General features: G+C 44.3%; 3 protein-coding genes across 5 annotated transcripts; 1 reads left to right on the top strand and 2 right to left on the bottom strand.

Annotated features, from left to right (window-relative positions):
• Nucleotides 1-318: 318 nt before the first annotated feature.
• LOC131102117 (sodium/potassium-transporting ATPase subunit beta-1-interacting protein 1) lies at nucleotides 319-12,784 on the bottom strand. Of its 2 annotated transcripts, XM_058047610.1 has the most exons (10): nucleotides 12,578-12,784; nucleotides 10,645-10,789; nucleotides 10,266-10,554; nucleotides 9,703-10,058; nucleotides 8,728-8,865; nucleotides 8,561-8,641; nucleotides 2,931-3,128; nucleotides 1,630-1,690; nucleotides 1,187-1,268; nucleotides 319-1,115 (listed from the first exon to the last, which is right to left on the bottom strand). In XM_058047610.1, the coding sequence occupies exons 4-10, from the start codon at nucleotides 9,754-9,756 to the stop codon at nucleotides 1,106-1,108; spliced, it is 624 nt and encodes a 207-aa protein (XP_057903593.1). In that variant the 5' UTR covers nucleotides 9,757-10,058; nucleotides 10,266-10,554; nucleotides 10,645-10,789; nucleotides 12,578-12,784; the 3' UTR covers nucleotides 319-1,105. The 2 variants fall into 2 exon arrangements, with proteins under 2 accessions (XP_057903593.1, XP_057903594.1); XM_058047611.1 differs by having other exon boundaries at nucleotides 10,266-10,789.
• Nucleotides 12,785-13,126: 342 nt separating this feature from the next.
• On the bottom strand, nucleotides 13,127-16,917 carry LOC131102115 (U5 small nuclear ribonucleoprotein 40 kDa protein). Its single transcript, XM_058047607.1, has 10 exons — nucleotides 16,668-16,917; nucleotides 16,347-16,476; nucleotides 16,179-16,272; nucleotides 15,918-16,083; nucleotides 15,683-15,805; nucleotides 15,383-15,503; nucleotides 15,206-15,288; nucleotides 14,193-14,254; nucleotides 14,003-14,106; nucleotides 13,127-13,334 (listed from the first exon to the last, which is right to left on the bottom strand). Exons 1-10 carry the CDS (start codon nucleotides 16,776-16,778, stop codon nucleotides 13,285-13,287), a joined length of 1,044 nt encoding a protein of 347 aa, XP_057903590.1. The 5' UTR covers nucleotides 16,779-16,917; the 3' UTR covers nucleotides 13,127-13,284.
• An 83-nt stretch (nucleotides 16,918-17,000) lies between these two features.
• Nucleotides 17,001-19,983, top strand: LOC131102116 (zinc finger CCHC domain-containing protein 17-like). 2 transcript variants are annotated; one of them, XM_058047608.1, is made up of 8 exons: nucleotides 17,001-17,149; nucleotides 17,378-17,528; nucleotides 17,634-17,734; nucleotides 17,810-17,901; nucleotides 17,966-18,066; nucleotides 18,139-18,293; nucleotides 18,366-18,551; nucleotides 19,622-19,983. In XM_058047608.1, exons 1-7 carry the CDS (start codon nucleotides 17,126-17,128, stop codon nucleotides 18,546-18,548), a joined length of 807 nt encoding a protein of 268 aa, XP_057903591.1. In that variant the 5' UTR covers nucleotides 17,001-17,125; the 3' UTR covers nucleotides 18,549-18,551; nucleotides 19,622-19,983. The 2 variants fall into 2 exon arrangements, with proteins under 2 accessions (XP_057903591.1, XP_057903592.1); XM_058047609.1 differs by lacking the exon at nucleotides 19,622-19,983 and having other exon boundaries at nucleotides 18,366-18,611.
• The last annotated feature ends 709 nt before the right edge of the window (nucleotides 19,984-20,692 follow it).

Below are 20,692 nucleotides of genomic sequence, written 5' to 3'. Positions count from 1 at the left end.
TAGTGTATGTGTACACAAAATGGGTGAAGAATTTCCAAAGCCTCATTTGTCATGTAGAAAGTGTGTTTTTATTATTTCAAACTGTACCTTACACCCCAAAAGGAGGTGCCGGCCTCATACCTGCCCCCCCCCCTCCCGAACTCCCGCTCTCACACGATGTATGATGTTTGGTACGTGAGAGAAGACTCAACAAGAGACACAGGTATGAAGAAAAGAACAAAAACTGACCCCTAATGCAACCCCCCCCCTTCTCTTTGTTCCTAAATCAGTCATTGGCAGGTTATTTACATGCACAGTATCCCCAATGCCCCCCCCTCCCTACCCGCCCCCACCCCGTAGACACACTAATGCTTGATCCCAAAGCCATCTGCATCCTTGAACACTCAAGTTGAGTTTCCCTCCTGTGATTCCATGTTCCTTCATTGTCATTCAGTAACACAAATACCTTTCCATCCAAACAGGAAATGGAGGAAATAGGAGTCCAAAACGAGCTCAATCACTCCCAATAAAAGTGAAGCATCCGTCGGGACATTAGGGGGAGATGGCTTTGGGAGCAGGGATCTGAAGACTGCTCTAGTTCTGACATCACATTTCTAAAATGACAACGAGTCGTGCCTTTTTGTTTCGTGTTTTGTTCTGGGTTGTTGTTGTTGTTGTTGTTGTTTTTTTTTAAATCATGTGACCCACCCACGCCCCCCTTCCACAATAACAAGAGTGCTGCAAGGTGGTGCACCGGCGGCGGTTGGTCCTGTGACAGTCACGCACAAATACTGTATGACACACACACACACACACGTTTGTGTAGCTGGTAGTTACGTAAAGAAGTGGTGATTTGACAAGAGGTGTGTGTGTGTGTGTGTGTGTGCTCCGTCCCGCCCCCTTCCCTATGTCGCCATCCCAAAACCTGCCACCCGACACGCTGGTTCATCCCTGAGCTCAGTACATTCCTTTCAGGGATGTTAATCTTCCTCAGGCTTACTGTCTATCTCACATACACACACACACACACACACAAGTCCATCCTCAGAGTCCAATCAGGGTGACCATCTCCGTCCATCCACAGTGGCACTGTCAGGGTGTGGCCTGAAGGGGGCGCAAGCATCCATTAACCAGCCCTGGAGCACAGGAAACAATGAATTAGTACTAAAAGTGGACATAAAATGAGCATAAAGATGCGGTAACTCACGTGTAAAGAGGCTGAAGCTGCAGATGAGAGGACTTCTGAGGAGGTTGGTACCCGTAAGAGTCAAACCCGCCGATGAAATCGACTTCAAAAAAAAAAAAAAAAAAAAAAAAGAAGACGGGTTGATTATTTCATTTTTTGACATGCCGTGAAATGTCGACACGGCTGTCGTGAGCTTTGAATAATACAGGCAACTCTGCTTAGTATGTACAATAATAGCCATCACTGAAGCGCACACACAGGCTGTCACTTCCTGTGGCGTGACGCACACACACACACACACACACACACACACACACACACAGATGGCAGCCACAAGCTGACAGACAGGGATTCCCATAACTATAACACACTCCAACAATCAAGAGGGAATCCTCTCAATTAAAACCAACATTGCAGACACTCAGCCATGCGAACCAGGACACGCGAGGACAAAAAACACTCACAGCTGTCCTCGTCGTCCTGGAAGACTTTGCTGACGTAGCAGGCGTACACGAAGCCAAAGAGCTGGTACACAAAAAAATACAAAATAAGAGTTAGACTCCACATTCATATTTTGGAATAAAATGCATATAGACAACCATTAATACCTATGGACAATTTGGAGTGGCTAATTAACCTAGCATGTTTTTGGAATGTGGGAGGAAAGCGGAGTACCCGGAAAAAACCCACGCATGCACGGGGAGAACATGCAAACTCCACACAGAGATGGCCGAGTGGATATTCAAACTAGTTCAAGTTTATTCTAATAAAATTGTGACTTTTCCCAATAGAATGTGACTTTTTCTTTATATTTTGACTTTATTCTCGTCAAACGACAGCTGTCTTTTCATTGATGCTAATATTTTTGACTTGTGTCTTTATTCCAAAATTATTTGTCTTCATTTTTGCAACCACATTATCAACTTTAATTGTTTTATTTGTTTTTGATGATTTCTAAAAAAAAATAACAACATTCTTTAATATTTAAACTTTAGAATACTACTACTAATTGATGTAATGTTTCCTCATAATATGACAGCATTATTCTTATAAAATTATGACTTTTCTTGTTAGATTCCAACTTTTCTCTTTGTATTTTGACTTAAAATTACTTTCTGACAATATTTACCCCGTGCCCAAATATTTTAATTTTCTTCAACATTTTTTTGTTGGGTTTTCACTCCGTCCTGTTACCCTAACACATAAGCCCATCTGAAAAATGTGAAATATTAATATTAATGGTAAAGGTTTAATTTCATTTGAACATGCATCAGATTCCAATTGAGTGCATCCCATAATCAGTTCCCAGTTCCACATGTCCAAAAGGAGTAGGAAGAAGCAAAGCTTATTAAATCCTACCCCTCCATCTGGTACTTTTACAATCACTAACTGTTACATTTGTTCACTTCCTGCTTTCCATAATACAGTTTAAGTTTTTTTTTGACAGTTAGATCGATTAATAGTAGCAAAGGGAGGCCAAAATAAGTTCAAATCATATATTTGAACTTCGGCATAGTCCTGTTATTTTTAAAAAATTCTTTGAAAAATTATTTTTTTTTTGATGAGTCACTGTAATGTGCTTAGTGTCAAATGCGCTAATGCACTAAGCATAATTGACATGTGGCTACATTTCATGTAACTATTTTGCTAACTAACTTTTTGCAGTTGTTTGTTTACATTTCTTGTTTCGTGGTATTTTTACAATTTGCCGCAGCCGCACTTTGGACACCCCCCCCCTTCGGTGTAACGTGCGGTGTATACGTACGGCCAGCAGGATCTGAACGGCCGAACTCAGCACCTCCATATACTGGTAGTCCAGGAGACACCCGGACACGGTGATGACGTGGTGGTCGTCGGGCGCCATGTGCGAGTCCAGCACGGGTGTCACGAGGCACCCGGGGCCGTGCTCCATCCACCACGAACGATGAAGGGATGTGTTGAACGTCATGAGAAAATCCCTGTCCTGGTGTGACGCACAAACACAAATATCATCTTAGAAATCAAAGCATGTCCGCACATGTTCGATATTCAAAACGTACATTTTCTTTTATGCGCTTTGCATCCAATGTGCCTTTTAGATTCGTTGACATACACTAATTGCTCCAATTAACGCCTCTATTGGGCCTCCCCTTTAGTCATCGGGTGTGTGGTCTACAAAAGCAAGTAACCAGCGGCGTCGCTAATTAGCGCTAGGTCTGAAACATTAACAGCTGTGGCTGTAGGCAACCTGCTAACTCCACAATATCATCAAAGGATCTCTCTAATTTGGCCATGTAGGAATGCTGGTGGAAAACAAGTAAGATGTTTGGATTAGCCTGCTGCTGTGTTTAATGTAACTGTTAGGAACAGATGACGTGTCCACCAGGTGGCGTACGTGGTGCATGACGGCCATGATGGCTTCCCTCTTTGCCACTTGTGCCGGTGGGAGGGACGGGGGCGTGGGTGCGCCGCGCTGTGCATGACTGCGCTGCTCACGAAAATTGCAGTGTGCGCTCGGGTCTACATGAGCGGTTAGCTCCTTAGGACTACTACAACATTGGTTCTATTGCGGATGTGTTGTAAATACAGTAAACCTCGGATATATCGGATTCAATTGTTCCCACTGGTTTTGTCCGATATAAGCGAAATCCGTTATATGCGTATACCGGAAAATGTCCGTTTTACGCATATATGGGATTTATATCCGGTATATGCGTAAATGGGATTTTATCCGTTATAAAAAGGCACTTCCTTGACTATGTTTCCAATGTACCTGGACGCGCAGGCAACGCTGCAAACGACGTCGTATAGCGGCCTGTCACGATTCGGCCAATCGGAGCGCCACGATGCGGCCATCCGATATATGCGAGGGAAATTTCATGGAAATGCATTGGAACGGGACTGGAGATTTTGTCCGAAATAGGCGAAATCCGTTATAAAAAATTCCAATATATGCAATGAATTTTTATTGGAAATGCATTACAGAAAAATTGGTTCTTTTTTATCTGTCCGTTGTGAGCGAATTTCCGATATATCCGAGTCCGATATATCCGAGGTTTACTGTATACTTTGTCATAAGTGACCATGCGGTCAAAGAGTTTCCTTTCCACTTTCTCATGCACTCCCGGTTATTAAAATAAAATAATTAGCTTGTTGTATAGCATGACTTTGAAAATAATCCCTCCAATCATTGCCTTATTGCATTTCATCCTCGTCTATGCAGGCTCTAATTTAAGCTAACCATGGATACACAAAAGTCATGAATATCAATTAGACATGAGCGCATTTTTTTCCAGAAAAAAAAACATAAATTTCAGACCACTAAAAAAAGGTTCCTCGGTTTGTTTACTTGTTAAACATTGCACTTGCACCTATTTGTTTAGTTTTACTCGACTCGGTTTTATTTTAACTAAGTCTCTTGTTGCTAAAATGTAAAAAAAAAAAAAGACCCAAAATCTAGGCTATGTTTTTCTTTCGTACAAAAGAGGGCAAAACGTCTCTTTCGACAGTAAAGGTTGCCGACCCCCGGGTTAGGGGTTATAGCGCCACCTTTGGCAAGCACTTACACGGCTGGGGAGATTGAATAATGTTGTTTTGCGAAATACAAAGCCCTCCTTTGTTCCAGTTCTGCTGTGGATGAATAGCGTACTCGTCTTCTCAATAGAATGTCAGTAAATTATGGAAATGGCGGCGCTTAGTAACGTAACAGACCGCACTTCATTTCTAGAAACGATACACATCATCACAGCGTCCTCCGGTATTGGCTTCAAATATACGTTAGGACCCCCTCGGACAGATCTTCACTACTTGAGCTTGTCACAATGTGATGTAACGTGGGTGCAAAACCACCATGCAAGTCAGCGCCTTGCTCCATTCTGGTCTAGTGGGGGAACTTTCAAAAGGAACAAAAAAAAACAGGCTTTGCGGTGGTCTCGAAAACAGCCAGCGTGCACATTAAAAAATCCCCCAAAAAGACGAGGGATGTGCCTTCAGGGATGCCAAGAGAGTTGAAGGGGGTGGGACACTTTGCGGCTGGTGGAACGGTCCAGCACTCTCAACCAGCCCACAGACCACCGAGGAGGGGAGGGAGTAGTGAGGAAGCTGCCGGCGTTCCGTGTTCTTATTTTTCCCCCTCCCCCTGTTGTCTCCGGAGATCTCAAAGCAATACTCTTATTTTCCAATCCAAGAGAGAGAGAGATCTGATTCTGTCACCAACTTCCTTTGCGTACACTTAACGTCTTTAAAAGAACAAGGAAGACGCAGAACGCTTGAAACGACCACAATGTCCATAATTGCAAATTAAAAGTGCTTTCTTGTGCTGTTATTTAACGCCATTGATGAAGTCTTCCTCAGAAATATGGATGCAAATATTCAGCCAAAGTCCCTCATTGGCCACAATACTACATTTTCTATGCCGCTTATCCTCACTAGGGTCATAGCTGGAGCCTATCCCAGCTGTCTTCGGGCGAGAGGCGGCGGCGTCCAATCACAGGGCACATACAAACCTATACTAATATCTCTTTTTACACTTCACTGTATCATACTGATGTTTTTAATAATGCTTAATATGGATTTATCCGGCGGCACGGTGGTCTAGGGGTTAGCGCGCAGACCTCACAGCTAGGAGACCAGGGTTCAATTCCACCCTCGGGCATCTCTGTGTGGAGTTTGCATGTTCTCCCCGTGCATGCGTGGGTTTTCTCCGGGTACTCCGGTTTCCTCCCACATTCCAAAAACATGCTAGGTTAATTAGCCACTCCAAATTGTCCATAGGTATGAATGTGAGTGTGAATGGTTGTTTGTCTATATGTGCCCTGTGATTGGCTGGCCACCAGTCCAGGGTGTACCCCGCCTTACGCCCGAAGACAGCTGGGATAGGCTCCGGCACCCCCCGCCACCCTCGTGAGGAAAAGCGGTAGAAAATGAATGAATGAATGAATGGATTTATCCGCCATTTTGGCAGTTTTCCATCAAAAACATTCATTCATTTTCTACCGCTTTTTCCACACGAGGGTCGCGGGGGGTGCTGGAGCCTATCCCAGCTGTCTTTGTGCGAGAGGCGGGGTACACCCTGGACCCTGGACTGGTCGCCAGCCAATCACATGGCACATATATAGACAAACAACCATTCACACTCACATTCATACCTATGGACAATTTGGAGTGGCTAATTAACCTAGCATGTTTTTGGAATGTGGGAGGAAAGCGGAGTACCCGGAAAAGAAAACCCACGCATGCACGGGGAGAACATGCAAACTCCACACAGAGATGCCCGAGGGTGTGATTGGACGCTGGTCTCGTAGCTGTGAGGTCTGTGCGCTAACCACTAGACCGCCGTGCAGCCCCCATCAAAAACATGTGATCAGCATATGATAATAAATACTTGTGGCGGCAAACCCTGCCCGTGTGCCATGTCATGTAGGGTTGCCAACACCCGTATTGAGTCGACAAGGGACGCATTTTGCCCCGTATTGCCCCGTATTGCCCCAAGAATCAAAACCCGTGTTTGAAACCTCTAAGGCTTCCGTTTGACAGCTTGACACAAACTACACCTCCCTTATCATACCAACTGCCATTCCACGTTCCGTCCATCATTGTTTACACACTTTGCCTAGCTGTTACTTGTGGCAGCTAGCTAGCTAGCTAGCGTCATCCATCAAGCTACCCGTCTTTGGATTCCATATGCGCCTTACCACAATGCACGCAATACCATGGTGACATTTGGTTTTAAAAACAAACAAGCAATGCTTTTAGTGTGTAGCTCGTTTTTGCCCCACATTCATGGGGTATGTACTAACTTTTTCAAATGTCACTGAACATTTTTTCTCTGTTGTTGTCATGATGCTAATGAAAAAGTCTTGTCCTCCAACTACTATTTGTGTATGTTTAATGAACATAAACGCATCGTGTGTCCAGGTTTAGGACGGAGATACCATCACAAGGGTTCTCCTAGCTCGCCAGCTCATTTGGAGTCGCTCACCAAATTAAGGGTCAAAGAATATTTGCTTTGACTCTTAGTAGTTTTTTTTTTAATTACAAGAATATAATTCAGACTTTGTGGTTTTATATAATGACAAATTAGCACAAATTAGCATAAGGACCATGGCCACACTGTTTGAGTGGAGATGTGCGTTGATGAATGTTGGACACTCCATTTATTATCTTTTAACTTAAACAGGACATATTTCTATTTAATGAAGATATTTATTTGTATCGGGGCAGCACGGCGGTCGAGTGGTTAGCGCGCAGACCTCACAGCTAGGAGACCAGGGTTCAAGTCCACCCTCGGCCATCTCTGTGTGGAGTTTGCATGTTCTCCCCGTGCATGCGTGGGTTTTCTCCGGGTACTCCGGTTTCCTCCCACATTCCAAAAACATGCTAGGTTAATTAGCCACTCCAAATTGTCCATAGGTATGAATGTGAGTGTGAATGGTTGTTTGTCTATATGTGCCCTGGGATTGGCTGGCCACCAGTCCAGGGTGTACCCCGCCTCTCGCCCGAAGACAGCTGGGATAGGCTCCAGCACCCCCCGCGACCCTCGTGAGGAAAAGCGGTAGAAAATGAATGAATGAATGAATTTATGGATGGCTTTTACACTGCCTGAACATCACAACAACGTCTTTATTATACGTACGTGTGTCAATAAACAGAAATAACGATAAGAAAGAAACGATAAGCGGGTATTCTTAGCATTTACTTTGTAACTCAAAAGTAGAATTGCGTGACTTCAACTTGGTGTCTTTGAACGCAACACAGTTAAAAGTCTACTATCAAACAAAACTAGCGACACGCCATCTTTTAGCTTGACTACAATTTCATTCATTTGTAGCTCATTCATTCATTCATTCATTTTCTACCGCTTTTTCCTCACGAGGGTCGCGGGGGGTGCTGGAGCCTATCCCAGCTGTCTTCGGGCGAGAGGCGGGGTACACCCTGGACTGGTGGCCAGCCAATCACAGGGCACATATAGACAAACAACCATTCACACTCACATTCATACCTATGGACAATTTGGAGTGGCTAATTAACCTAGCATGTTTTTGGAATGTGGGAGGAAACCGGAGTACCCGGAGAAAACCCACGCATGCACGGGGAGAACATGCAAACTCCACACAGAGATGGCCGAGGGCGGGGACCGAACCCTGGTCTCCTAGCTGTGAGGTCTGCGCGCTAACCACCAGACCGCCGTGCCTCATTTGTAGCTGTTAATACATAATTCATAGTTATTACATGTCTTCCAATAAAACAGCCATATTTCAGACATAGATTAATTCATTTGAAAACTGTAATTAATCTGCTTTAACAACGTACCCATTTGACAGCCCTAATTAGAACCAAGATTAAAGGCTTTACTAATTACTCGACATGCTAGCATGACAGAATATTCCACAGTGTTGACGCAACACTGGAGCTTACCTGAGACAGGTTGCCCACCTCCAGGTAAAAGCAGATGATGAAGGAGTTCCAGCCCACCCACAGCACCAGCCACACCGCGTACTGCACACACACACACACACGGCACGATGCATTCAATGCTCCTCAGGAATGGGAAAACTATCGACATTTGGAACTTTTGTACTCACAAAGATGAGGTATCGGAAGCGGAACTGCACCGTGCCAAACATGCCCAGGATGACGGCCATGATGTGCAGGAAGTTGGCCAGGATGGGCGCCCACTGGTAGCCCAGGAAGTCAAACACCTGTCTCTGCAGGGCGGCCACCTGCACGGAGGGGTTGGGGGGGGGGGGGGTGAAGAGGTAAGAACCTGAATGTGGATGTGGACACACGAGGACAGTGACAGGGACACACACACACATAGGTCCCATGCATACGGGCCTGCTGCAGCTGTTGCCATGGTAACTGTCTGGCGCACTATCCAGCCCCGTTAGAGGAAAAAGAAAAAAAAGAGGCGCCCCCAAACTAATGAGGATGTATGCTCTGAACCCCAGTGGTGCACAACAACTCATCAGAGTGGCAAACAATGGCCTCCACACACACACACACACACACACACACACAAAAACACACACACACACACAGGATCGCATTACACACTTATTACATTTGAAGTCCAAAAGCTATTTATAGACACGGCTAAGTTTAACTCCAGAATGGACACCAGATGGTGAGCGAGGGCCTCCTTCTACTTCTTCTTCTTCTTCTTCTCCTGCCACCCCTCATTCAAAACACGACACCCCTCTTCTCGGTCCCACCACACACACACACACACACACACACACAGCTGCAACTCAAAGCTTTGACTGTACTAGCCAAAAAAATGTCGGATTAATCACACTGCACTAATTATACCTCCAAGCTACACACACACACACACACACACACACACACACACAGTATTGTTCATTTATCAGTGTGATATCTTTATCTGAAACAGTTTATCAGATGTTATTTTACTGTTGGTTATGAATATATTTATCATCAGGCATCTGCAACTAGACCTCCACATCCATCAAAAGAGCCTGAAAGGGTAACGTGTGTGTGTTGTCGTCATCAAGGTGTCTTCACTAAAGTGCAGAGAGGCGCTGGCGTTCACTCACCAGCTGCAAGGAGCATATGACCAGCAGCGTGCATCTTCCGTCGCACTTCCCCATCTTGGAGGGCTCGGGACGCGGCTTGGCGCCACGCAGGCTCCGGGGGAAGGACGGGTCCCCGGTTAGATCCAGACTTGCCTGGCCGTGTCAGCTCACACCATTCCCGGGTGAGGAGACCTCCTTCTCCTCCTCCTGTGAAGCTGCTCTGAAGCTTCTCTTAGAGTTGGTGACCCATTTTTTTTAACTGAGGAAATGATTTGTCTTCCAGGAGGGATGGGGGGGGTGGAGGACGGCTGGGATCCACTTCTGCGGTCACACCACCACGGACAACCGGATCACCTCGGCCACACCTTCTGGAGGGGCTACAGGGAGGGGGGGGAGGGCGCGCACACACACACACAAAGACACAAAGAGAGGCGGAAAACTGTCATGATGGGCCCCCGGCTGCGGTAAGAAATGAGCATCATATGATACCGGATCACACGGCGGGGCCGAGGCGGGCAGAAGGCGGCCGAGCCCGCAGTGCTGCTTCACCGCCGGCCGACACAAAGCAGCTCGTTGTGACTCACCGCCTTCAAGCAGCCGAACAACGAGAAGAAGAAGACGGAGCTCCTCCATGCGCCACCTCCCTGCTCGGTCGCATCCACCCGCTCGCAGCCGAGAGGAACCGGCTAGATCCGTTTAGAGGTTCCGGGGTCCGGTGTGGAAGAAAACGGGGGGCCCCCTCGCCTCGCCTCGCCGTCTTTTGTCAACAATCGGTGCCGGGGCGTGAGAAGGAGGAGCCGAAGGAGGGAGGGGGGGAGCGGCGGGGGGGTTGGTGGGCTGGCCGAGGCGACCCCCCACCCCCTCGAGGTGGAGCTGCAGGGGAGAAGGAAGAACATCATCATCGTCATCGTCGTCACGCAAACACAGCAGCGTGGATGGTTGCTGGCCCCCACAATAGCGCACCCATGGCCGGCGGACATCCGCGTCTCCCCGGCCTCTCATCACCCAGGAGATCCGCTTCATCGACCACCAACACGGGGGAAATCCCTGCCGATGCACCGGTGTCCTCGCAGACCATCACCGAAGGATACGGGACATTTACAGGCGACTATTCAGCGGGAGGGGGGGGGCATGAAAGAACACGGGTGGGGGGGGGGGGGGTGTTATTATATTATATCTTATATCTTATTATATCTTAGAGATTTTAATTATTATATCTCTAAGAAGTTTATATATTTCAGATAGTGATGTGAGGATCGATACTGAAGTATTGTTGCTTCCGATACCAGCTCTGAAATCGATACTCAAATCAGATATCGATACTTTTGATACTTTTGCCAGTTGAAACGATGTCAATTCAATAAATAATTTATAATTATTTATATCGGGATGCTCCAATCAGGGTTTCATGCTGCCGATTCTGATCATACATGAGTGATATCGGCCGATACCGATCACGTGTATTAATTGTACGTTTTTCAACATATTTATGATGACTACCGGTTCGCCATAAGACAATTCCAAAGGGCCCTGGCACATAGGTAATTATTAAAAAGTAAAGTTTTTGTTTTTTGTACTATTTGACACAAACCTGAACTTATTTTCATGCATGATTTGTATGATTTCATACAAATAAGACATAAATTGTTGACTAAAATTGACTTTTTAGTTCAGGATAACAAAATGAACAAAATAAAATAATCCAAATAAATCAATGAACTTGCTATAGCGTTTACCCTCACAAGGGTTAAAAATCATTTAGAGGCACCACTTCACCTAATAAGCATGTTTTGGGGACTGTCTAGCCAACATGCTAACCACTCGTCCACCGTGCGGCCCAATACAAATAAATAGAAATACCTTCTGTTTAAAGGGCACCTGTGATGCTTATTCCACTTTTCTGACCTATAAAAGTAGTTAGAATGTTGGATTCCGGTGCCAAAATTTCACATCATGAGGTTTGTGCATTTGGAAGTGAACCATAAAAGAAGTTTGGGATGGTTCAAAATGCAAAACGATGCAAACAAGCACTATATTGAGACATATAAATATAAAAATTTATGAAAAACGGAGGCGGGCCGTGCGTGGAAGAAATTAAAACTGCTAAAACGTTTGGCTGAATGCACAAATCCAAGGAAATCCAGCTGGAATAGGTGCAGATTCTGAACGATCTAGAAAGTTTTCTGTGCAGGTTATTGTGTGTAGCTGCTCTATGAGACCACAACTCAATACAAAGGGTAAAAAAATGAGCAAATAGTCCCCTTTAAGAAGAAAAAAAGCAACAGAAATCGTGTAAAGTTCACATGAATACATTTTAGCACCTGTATGAGTTTTTTCTTGAAATACAGTTGTGTTAAATAAAAATATTTAGCAAGTTTGCCATTTCATCTTGTTTATCATCACAGGAGTTGTAAATTAGACAAATGTACCTTAAATCTCAACAATATTTTTTGTAATATATGAACAAATATCCTTTCTGTGACTTATTCGCCTCGTTAGTACTAAGTAAAAGACCCTTTGGCAATAATAATGTCCTTCAGACATGACATAAGTTTCTTGCAGCGATCTACAGGAATCATCGCCCAATGCTAACAAGCAAAAGTGGACACTTATAGCTTCATACTTGCTCATTTGAACTTTATTACCAACTTCTGCCGGTGGTACAATCAATACAATGCACTAGCCCAGCTCCATTTCCGTATTGTGTCACACCTAAAACGTCCCCAGTGCAACATGTGCCAACTCGAAATATTGACATCACAGTATCCTATTGTACCAAAGTTTAGCTACAAACGTTAGCTTTCATAATAACAAAGCATACAACTTGTTTAGTTATGATGTAGGTAATTTACCATATAGTTATGGTGCAAAAGCAGTGCTTGGAAATGTTACTCACAGGTTCCACAGGAAGATGGCAACCATCGCGTCGTTTTTAAATCCTCGTTCTTGAAGATGTCGCCACCGTTCAAACGTAACTCCAATACTCTGGTGGTTTTACTTCTTGTGTTGTCTAGCAGTCTTTCTCGAATGGGCTGAAAGTTCACAGCCATGACACCTGTCAACTTGTTGCTTTTATTCTTCTGTTGCTTTCATGGCGGCTTGCAGCCATTACTGCAGCCAAGGAGCACAACGCCACCTGCTGTATCGGAGTATGCATAACAGGCTTTATAACCTACTTTACATTAGATAAAATCTAACAAAACCCTAGATTTTAATATGTTATAATAGCGTGTGTTCTATTGTTCATGGAACAAAGATGCAATGTATGATAATATATGGTAATTTATGGATATGTATTGGAATAATATGGCACCGTTACTACAACTACAACTATTAGTAGTACTGTTATTGAATGTATAATGACCTCATGTCGCCTTTTTAAAGTGAGATCGGGACATGAAAATAACAATTTAGGTAAGTATCACATTGACAAAAACATTTCATGTGCAGTTGTTTTCTCAAAGAATACAAAATTTTATTTAAAAAAAAAAAAAACAATTGGACTAACATCCTGAGGTTCTGATGCACGTGATTGCAAACATACTCTTAAACTCCGCCCACTTCCTACACATTCTCTCTCTCTCACACACAGACACACACTGCCTACTGGATTTCCCCCATGTAGAGTCGTTTATCACTGCCGCCCGACAGAACTGTGGATACAAAGATGGCAGACGATTAGACCATGTAGGATATGAAAACCCTTAATGTGGACCACCTCATCAAGTCCTGGTCCACCGTGTTCTTATTAGGATTAAAAAGTACCCGTGAAAAGTGAGACCCACATGTGCTGCGGACATAAACATATTTGTTTTGCCTTTCAGCATTTTTGATCACTTTTTGTCTCCCGCAGCGTCCGTAAAATAATAATAATGATAATGACATGACGTAATACACCACCACGCATACATTGCTGTCCTGTGGAAATCACTGAGCGGATAGTTTCATTCATTCATTCATTCATTCATTTTCTACCGCTTTTCCTCACGAGGGTCGCGGGGGTGCTGGAGCCTATCCCAGCTGTCTTCGGGCGTAAGGCGGGGTACACCCTGGACTGGTCGCCAGCCAATCGCAGGGCACATATAGACAAACAACCATTCACACTCACATTCATACCTATGGACAATTTGGAGTGGCTAATTAACCTAGCATGTTTTTGGAATGTGGGAGGAAACCGGAGTACCCGGAGAAAACCCACGCATGCACGGGGAGAACATGCAAACTCCACACAGAGATGCCCGAGGGTGGGATTGAACCCTGGTCTCCTAGCTGTGAGGGCGGATAGTTTCAGTTAAAGTTAAATTAAAGTTTGCCAACTCACCGACGGGTTCCTCCGGATGAAAGACGACCTCGTTCACAGAGCCGGCGTGGCCTGGCAGCTTGTACAAGATCCTGCGTGATGTCGTGTCCCAAATGTAGACAAACCTGAAAACAAAGACATGAGGAAAGTGGGACCCCCAAATCCCTACCCAGCTTGAGTGTGTGTGTGTGTGTGTGTGTGCTTTCCTCACCTGTCTGCTGAGCCTGCTGCTATTTTGCTCCCATCAGTGGACCAGGAGCATCTCATCAGGTTCTGAAAGACCAAATAACCAGTGGATTCAGCCTACATAAACACCATCTTTACACACAAAAACAATTAACTACAATACAAGATAAAACAAAACTAACAAAAATTAATTAGCATTATTATCAATTTCAAGGCAGAATGGGTTAAAATATGTTAATGCCTGATCACAGCATGGATATCAAACCATGGAACGTTGTTTACAAATTTCCCCACTGAGGGACGAATAAAGGCATATCTTACAACTATTTTTTTCATAGTCGAAATAGCATTGTAAGCTAGCTGAAATTGACTAGTTTTCTCACGTTATAATGCACAGAAAAAGGCAAGAAATGTGTGTTCATGTTTCACATAAGGATTGGGAATGATGGGCAAAATTCCCCAAAAAGTGCAGTTCCCCTTTAAAGTGAATGTTTGTTTACAAGTCAGCTCAGGGAAATTAATACAGGCTGCTAACGTCACGGGTGGAAGGAAAAAAAAAGAAAAAAGGAACGCTTGATTTGCTCACCCGCACTCATTGGAGCCTTTTTTTCTTTTTAATGATTGTTATCAGAGCTATTTTTTTAATGTTATCGGATTAATCATTATGACAGCATAATATTGATGATATTGGCACCATAATGATCATTGTCACGTACTAAGGTAAGATAAGATAAGCTTTGATTCGTCCCTCAGTGGGGAAATTTGCATTGCACAGCAGCAAGAGTACAGAATCAGTTAAGCAGTACAAAATACACAATATAAAAAATAAACAATATAAACAATCAAAGTATTAACAAATTAGCAATTTTAGAGTTATATACAATACAGTTTGCAAGATAATATGAAATATATGGCCAGTCTATACACTATGAGATCTTGCTAGTGAGTTATTATGAGGCATTATAAAAATACTGCACTTTGAACTTAATATACTGCACTTAGAGCTTAATATTGCACAGTGAACGGAGTACTAAATACCTTTTCAAAATTGTGTACGTTGCCTTGGAAAATCTTCACGCATCTTTCCTTGGGCGCGAACGGTCGGACGTCCCAAATACGCACTTAAAGCAACAACACACAAAACGTAAAAAAAAAAAAAGGGCACAGAAGACACAGAAATGTGCTTTTTCTTCTACGCTCAAAAAAGAACTCTACCAGTGTTGTCCATGGAGTTGGAGAGCAGGTACGAGCCCTCCGAGCTGAGACTGAGCCCGGTCACGGAGTCGCCGTGTCCGTGCATGTTGTAGATCAGCTTGTTCTGCCTCAGGTCCCATACCTGCACCGCACAACACGCATTACACTATACGCTATACATTTTTTATTACTCTTAATTTCTATATTAATAGACCGTGTGATGCACAAACTATGACATCTATGCAAACATGGGCATTATATTTATTGCTGCATCATTCCGCTCTATGGTCTATAATCATGAGGTATGCGCGTGGATCTTACCTTGATGTCATTGTCGATGCCTCCGGACAGAATCTGATCGCTCGTGTCGTTGAAGGTGACGGCCAGCACCTGGTACGTGTTCTGGAAGGTGTGAATGGCTCCCTTCTTGCGCACGTCCCACAACTGCCGCAATAGCAGCAACAACAACAACAACAGCCGAGTCAGTCAATCAGGAACAACTTTTGCCTTGAATGTCAACCCGTAAGACGCAAGAAGCGCTACACCAATCTTTCACCTTGACCGTCCCGTCGTCGCTGCCCGTGCACACCAGCTGGGGTCCTCGGCGGGCCGGGTAGCAGGTATTGACGAAGGAGGTGTGGCCCTTCAGGCGTTTGACCCGCTCGCCCGTCTCGCTGTCCCACACTCCGACTGTCTTGTCTGTGCTTGCCGAGAACAGCAAGCTGAGGAAAAAATCACACAGTATTTCTCTGTCAAAATATTCAAATATAACCAAGGAACATGGGAAAAAATTAACTTAAAACTTTTTTTTTGGTACCTTCCATCCGTGTTGTAGTGCAGCTCCATCACTGCTCCACTGTGGCCCTTCAGCGTAGCAAAGTTCTCACACTCACCATACACGTTCCACATCACTACGGCACAGGAAAAAAAAAACACGTTTTACAATATTTACGGTCATTTTTGGGTTTTTAAGGATTACGCTTACATATGAGCCTGTCAAATCCTGAGGAGGCCAGCGTGGATCCGTTGGGGTGAAACTTGCAGCAGTAGACCTCACCCTCATGGCCGGACATCAGCATGATGGGGGCCTGAAGGCTGGACGTCCTGGGGGGACCCTGAAGGAGACAATTTGCAGAGGTGTATTTCCTATTTGTTTAACATCAACCGTACTACAGTGTAATGTACTAACAGGCTCTCACCACAATGGCTGCATTGCGTTTAATATAAATAAACTCACATAAATTAAATATTTAAGATTTACCAGGTAATATACTTCAAGTGAATAAAGTCACTACTCCATACATACCGCGGCCATGAGCTGCTGAGACTGGGCCGCCGCCACCAGCTCCGTCCGGGGTCGCTTCACTTCGAGTGGCACCACCGCCATGTCCGCCACTCTCTTCTTGGGTTCAATCATGTCTGGTTATTCGACAAAGCTCCCAAAATGGCACAATGGTGACGTTTTAATTCAAAAAAGAATGTTAAGCCGCCTCACAGTGAGCAGCATCGAGCGGTAAGGTATCGGTGAAGAATAAAGGGACTACTTCCGTTTCCTGTGCGTTCTGATTGGTGAGGAATGATCTCGGCTATGGTGATTGGTTGCTTGGCGTGTTGTTGCAAATTGTGACCCGGAAGCGGAATTGAAACCATCTGTATTGTGTCTGATTGGCCGAAGATTTCAAGCGCGTTCGATGATTGGCTACGAGGCCTGTCGTGAGACTGTTTTTTTTTGTTTTTTTGTCGCGAGACTGCTTTGCACCGGAAATGAAAGCGAAGCTAGCGGACAACGTAAGTGTGGTTTCTTGTCTTTGAATAATGCGACCATTGTCTGAAATATATGTGCATACTTTGCAACATTTTAACCGCAATTAATGCACGTACTATCATTTTTTGCTGGTATTGTACTGGGTTACGATCAAATTAGCCAGTCCGGAGACGGCTTCATTTGTGTTTACGTTAGCCTTGCCGTTAATATAAATACTTCATTGACGTTATTTACACTTTCTGGACCTTCAGATTGAAGATAAAATGTCCGGCAACGATGGGCCAGCACCGGAGCCGTCTGGACTGGACGGTCTGCCGCCACTTTACAGCATTTCCAAGGGAGAAGTGGTGTCAGTGCAGACTTATGGAGCTTTTGTCCGCCTGCCAGGATATAAGAAGGAAGGTAAGATGCATGCAGCATTAAATACACTATTTTATTTTCCGTAAAAGGTAAGAAATTAGTGGTGCAGAGGTGCAGGAAATGTTTGTTTGTGTTGTTTGCGTGCAGGTTTGGTGCATGTCAGTGAAATGTCGGCCACGCGTGTGGAGAGCGCCTCGGAGATTGTGGACGTGGGAGAAAAGGTGTGGATTAAAGTCATCGGTAGAGAGGTAACGACTCACACACACGCAAAGAAACAAGGCTTTATGTCATCAGTGATGTCACGCCAAGATTATTGCTTGTAGATTCAAGGAGACAAGATCAAGCTATCCTTCTCCATGAAAGCTGTCAATCAGGGCACGGGGCGGGACTTGGACCCCAACAACGTCATGGCAGAGTATGTCCTTTGTTTTCCTGTCAGTCTTTGCGATGTGTTTGTAACATCTTCTTGTAACATCCAGGCAGGAAGCCAGGCGGCGAAGGCAATTCCGAGACCACACGGGCAACAGGATCACCCTGGAGGCGGTGCTAAACACCACGTGCACCAAGTGTGGTTGCAAAGGTACAAACGACACACAAAAAAAAAAAAAAACACATTTTAGCTGCTCCTTCATTGTGCCGTCACTCGTTGTAGGTCATTTTACAAAGGACTGCTACTCTGCACCGGGATTGCAGTACTCACTAGTGCCGGAAGAGGGCGACGAGGAGCCACGACAACAACAACAACAACAACTAACACCCACAGCTGCACCCAGAAAGGACAAAGACAGGAAGAAGAAGAAAAAGAAGGTTAATGTGCATTCAATATGATGATGATGTCATGTTTGATGTGTGTTGAAACTGCTGTTTGACTTCCCTCAGGAGAAGAAAACGAAGAAGAAGAGGAAGCGGGAGAGGAAGGCATCGGATAGCGACGACGGCAGCAGCAGCAGCGACGGCGGCGAGTGCAAACCCAAACGGCGATGCCGTGAGCACACCCGGGAGCGGGAGGAGAAGCAGCAGAAGAAGAAACACAAGAAGCACAAATCTCACAAACACAGCTGAGAGGTCAGAACTGTTTTTTTCATTTTTTTTTTTTTTTTTTAAACCAAGATCTGCCCCCCACCCCCCCCCCAAAAAAAAACACGTCCTCCATTTTGTCTCTGACATGACCTTCAGCTGCACATGTGACGTAAACACCTTCTGCCTCCCTGCTTTCATTAAATCATCAGACAGGAAGTAGTAAAGACACAAACAGGAAGTCTAGTGCGACAAATCGGTGTAACAGGAACCCGATACCCCAGGTGACTTGTTTGTCTTCACGCGCGCACACACACACACACACACACGTGCACACCACACACACACACTTCCTCCATGTTAACGGTTACGGCCATTAAAATATTTTTGAATCAAAAAGGTTTTTTTTGGCCTTTTTCTCCTGCGTCATGCATGCGTATATTATATCCAGATGTGAGCTGTGGTCCACCTAAATATTATTATTTTTTGTGGGCTGGAAAAAGCGTCTGGATGCATAATCAAACTTAAAATTGATTAAATGTTTTGTGCATCTATGCCAGGGGTGTCCAAAGTGTGCCCGGGGACGGGGGTGGAGGAGTGGTGTTCACGGCCCTGCCACATTCTAAACTTATAATAATAAGATAACTTATAAAAAAACAAAAATGGAAATATCAGCAGTAATTTTACCAAAATAATGTTTACATTTAGACAAAAAAAAGATGTAATTGAATGTGTTAAAAGTTGTAATTTGAGAAATTACATTAATTTAATGAAATGAAATTTAAAGAATTTTTTTTAAGAATAATAATTTTAGAAAAATTAGGCTGTGGTTAAAGTAGTAATGTTACAATAATAAAGTCAAAATGTTATGGCAATAAAGTCAAAAAGTTGGAAAATAATCTAAAAAAGCATCAGCAGAAATGGGAAAAATCAGCTGATAAAAGTAAACAAAGTTGTAGTTTTTGGAAAATTATGTTGGGGGAAAAGTCCAAAAATTCTGTGTATGATATTACCAAAAGAAAATTGAATATTATTGAAGATGAAAGTTTAAAAACAGCAAAAATGTATTTCTTTGCAAAATACTCAAGTAGCAAAATTGCGTCCTTTTGATTTTTCAGGATGTGTCCTGCTGGGACAACTTTGGACAGCCCCGGTCCACACTGGCTATGTGTTCTTTAGCAGAGTTAGCTTAGCATGGAGCAAGGAACTCAGCCAGGAAGTGGATTCCCTGAACGTCCATGAGGAATGTGTGGAAAAGACAAATGTCTCTCTTGGTTTTTTTGGGAATGCGGCGTTTGGAATGACGGCAGGAGAAGGTCTGCATGCTTTCCACGGATGGATGTGCACGTGTTTTTCTCTTCCGAGTTGCTGCGGGTGAGGATGGACATGTGATAAGTTGTTTGCAAACATGTACGATATACCCCGGTCATCAATAAAACCTTTCTTCCATGGCCGTGCCGCCACTTTCACTTCCGCTATTTCCTATTTGTGTGGCAACGCAAAGCTTGAAGCATGACATCACGCGCATTTACGTTTTTACGGAAGTAAAAGTTTGCCGCGCTGTGTGCTCCCTTTAAAGGGGATTAGCCGATTAGGCTCGTTTTTCAGCCTTTTCTATTGAGTTGTGGACTCCTATAGAGCAGCTACACACAATAACCAGCACAGAAAGTGTTGTAGAGCTTCCAGAATCTGCACCTTTTCAGGATTAGCCACGTAAACGCAGAAGCAGAGTTTGGGGGAGGGCAGAGAGCGTGTGTTGCTTACAGCCACGCCCTTGCTAAAATGCTAAAATTCCTGTTCTTGAGAATCTTGGGACTGTCCAGTTTCTACTTCCGGATCAAATTCGGGATCCAATACATATCACTGTTTATTATCTACTCCTATAAAGTTGGACCGGAAGTCTTTCTAAGCACAAGTCTGACCAACCACAGCCGAGTGGGCGTGGCTTAAGGCGGGGCAGGGGTGGAATAAATTAAAACAGTTTACAGGAATCACAAAATCCAAAGAAATCAACTAAATAGGTGCAGATTCTGGAAGAACTAGAAAGATTTCTATGCCGGTTATTGCGTGTAGCTGCTCTATAGGAGTCCAATACAAAGTACCCAAACAAGGGGAATAACAGGTCCCCTTTAAGATGTTGATGAGTGCCAAGTGAACTTAGGTTGTCTGTGGATTATCTGGGTAAAAAG

Source organism: Doryrhamphus excisus, chromosome 14, assembly GCF_030265055.1.
Source record: "Doryrhamphus excisus isolate RoL2022-K1 chromosome 14, RoL_Dexc_1.0, whole genome shotgun sequence".
NCBI lineage: Eukaryota > Metazoa > Chordata > Actinopteri > Syngnathiformes > Syngnathidae > Doryrhamphus > Doryrhamphus excisus.
This window is presented reverse-complemented; position numbering and strand designations above follow the sequence as displayed.

Excerpts from the sequence above, each read along its gene's own strand:
- LOC131102115 (XM_058047607.1), bottom strand. The coding sequence starts at position 16,778 with ATGATTGAACCCAAGAAGAGAGTGGCGGACATGGCGGTGGTGCCACTC. Across the intron at positions 15,289-15,382 it reads CAACTCCATGGACAACACTG|TGCGTATTTGGGACGTCCGA; the intron begins GTAGAGTTCTTT and ends TGTTGCTTTAAG. Across the intron at positions 14,107-14,192 it reads GCAGCAGGCTCAGCAGACAG|GTTTGTCTACATTTGGGACA; the intron begins GTGAGGAAAGCA and ends CTTTGTTTTCAG.
- LOC131102116 (XM_058047608.1), top strand. The coding sequence starts at position 17,126 with ATGAAAGCGAAGCTAGCGGACAAC. Across the intron at positions 17,150-17,377 it reads AAGCGAAGCTAGCGGACAAC|ATTGAAGATAAAATGTCCGG; the intron begins GTAAGTGTGGTT and ends CTGGACCTTCAG. Across the intron at positions 17,735-17,809 it reads TTAAAGTCATCGGTAGAGAG|ATTCAAGGAGACAAGATCAA; the intron begins GTAACGACTCAC and ends TATTGCTTGTAG.
- LOC131102117 (XM_058047611.1), bottom strand. The coding sequence starts at position 9,756 with ATGGGGAAGTGCGACGGAAGATGCACGCTGCTGGTCATATGCTCCTTG. Across the intron at positions 1,691-2,930 it reads CCGTTCAGATCCTGCTGGCC|CTCTTTGGCTTCGTGTACGC; the intron begins GTACGTATACAC and ends TTTGTGTACCAG. Across the intron at positions 1,269-1,629 it reads CCAGGACGACGAGGACAGCT|TCGATTTCATCGGCGGGTTT; the intron begins GTGAGTGTTTTT and ends TTTTTTTTGAAG.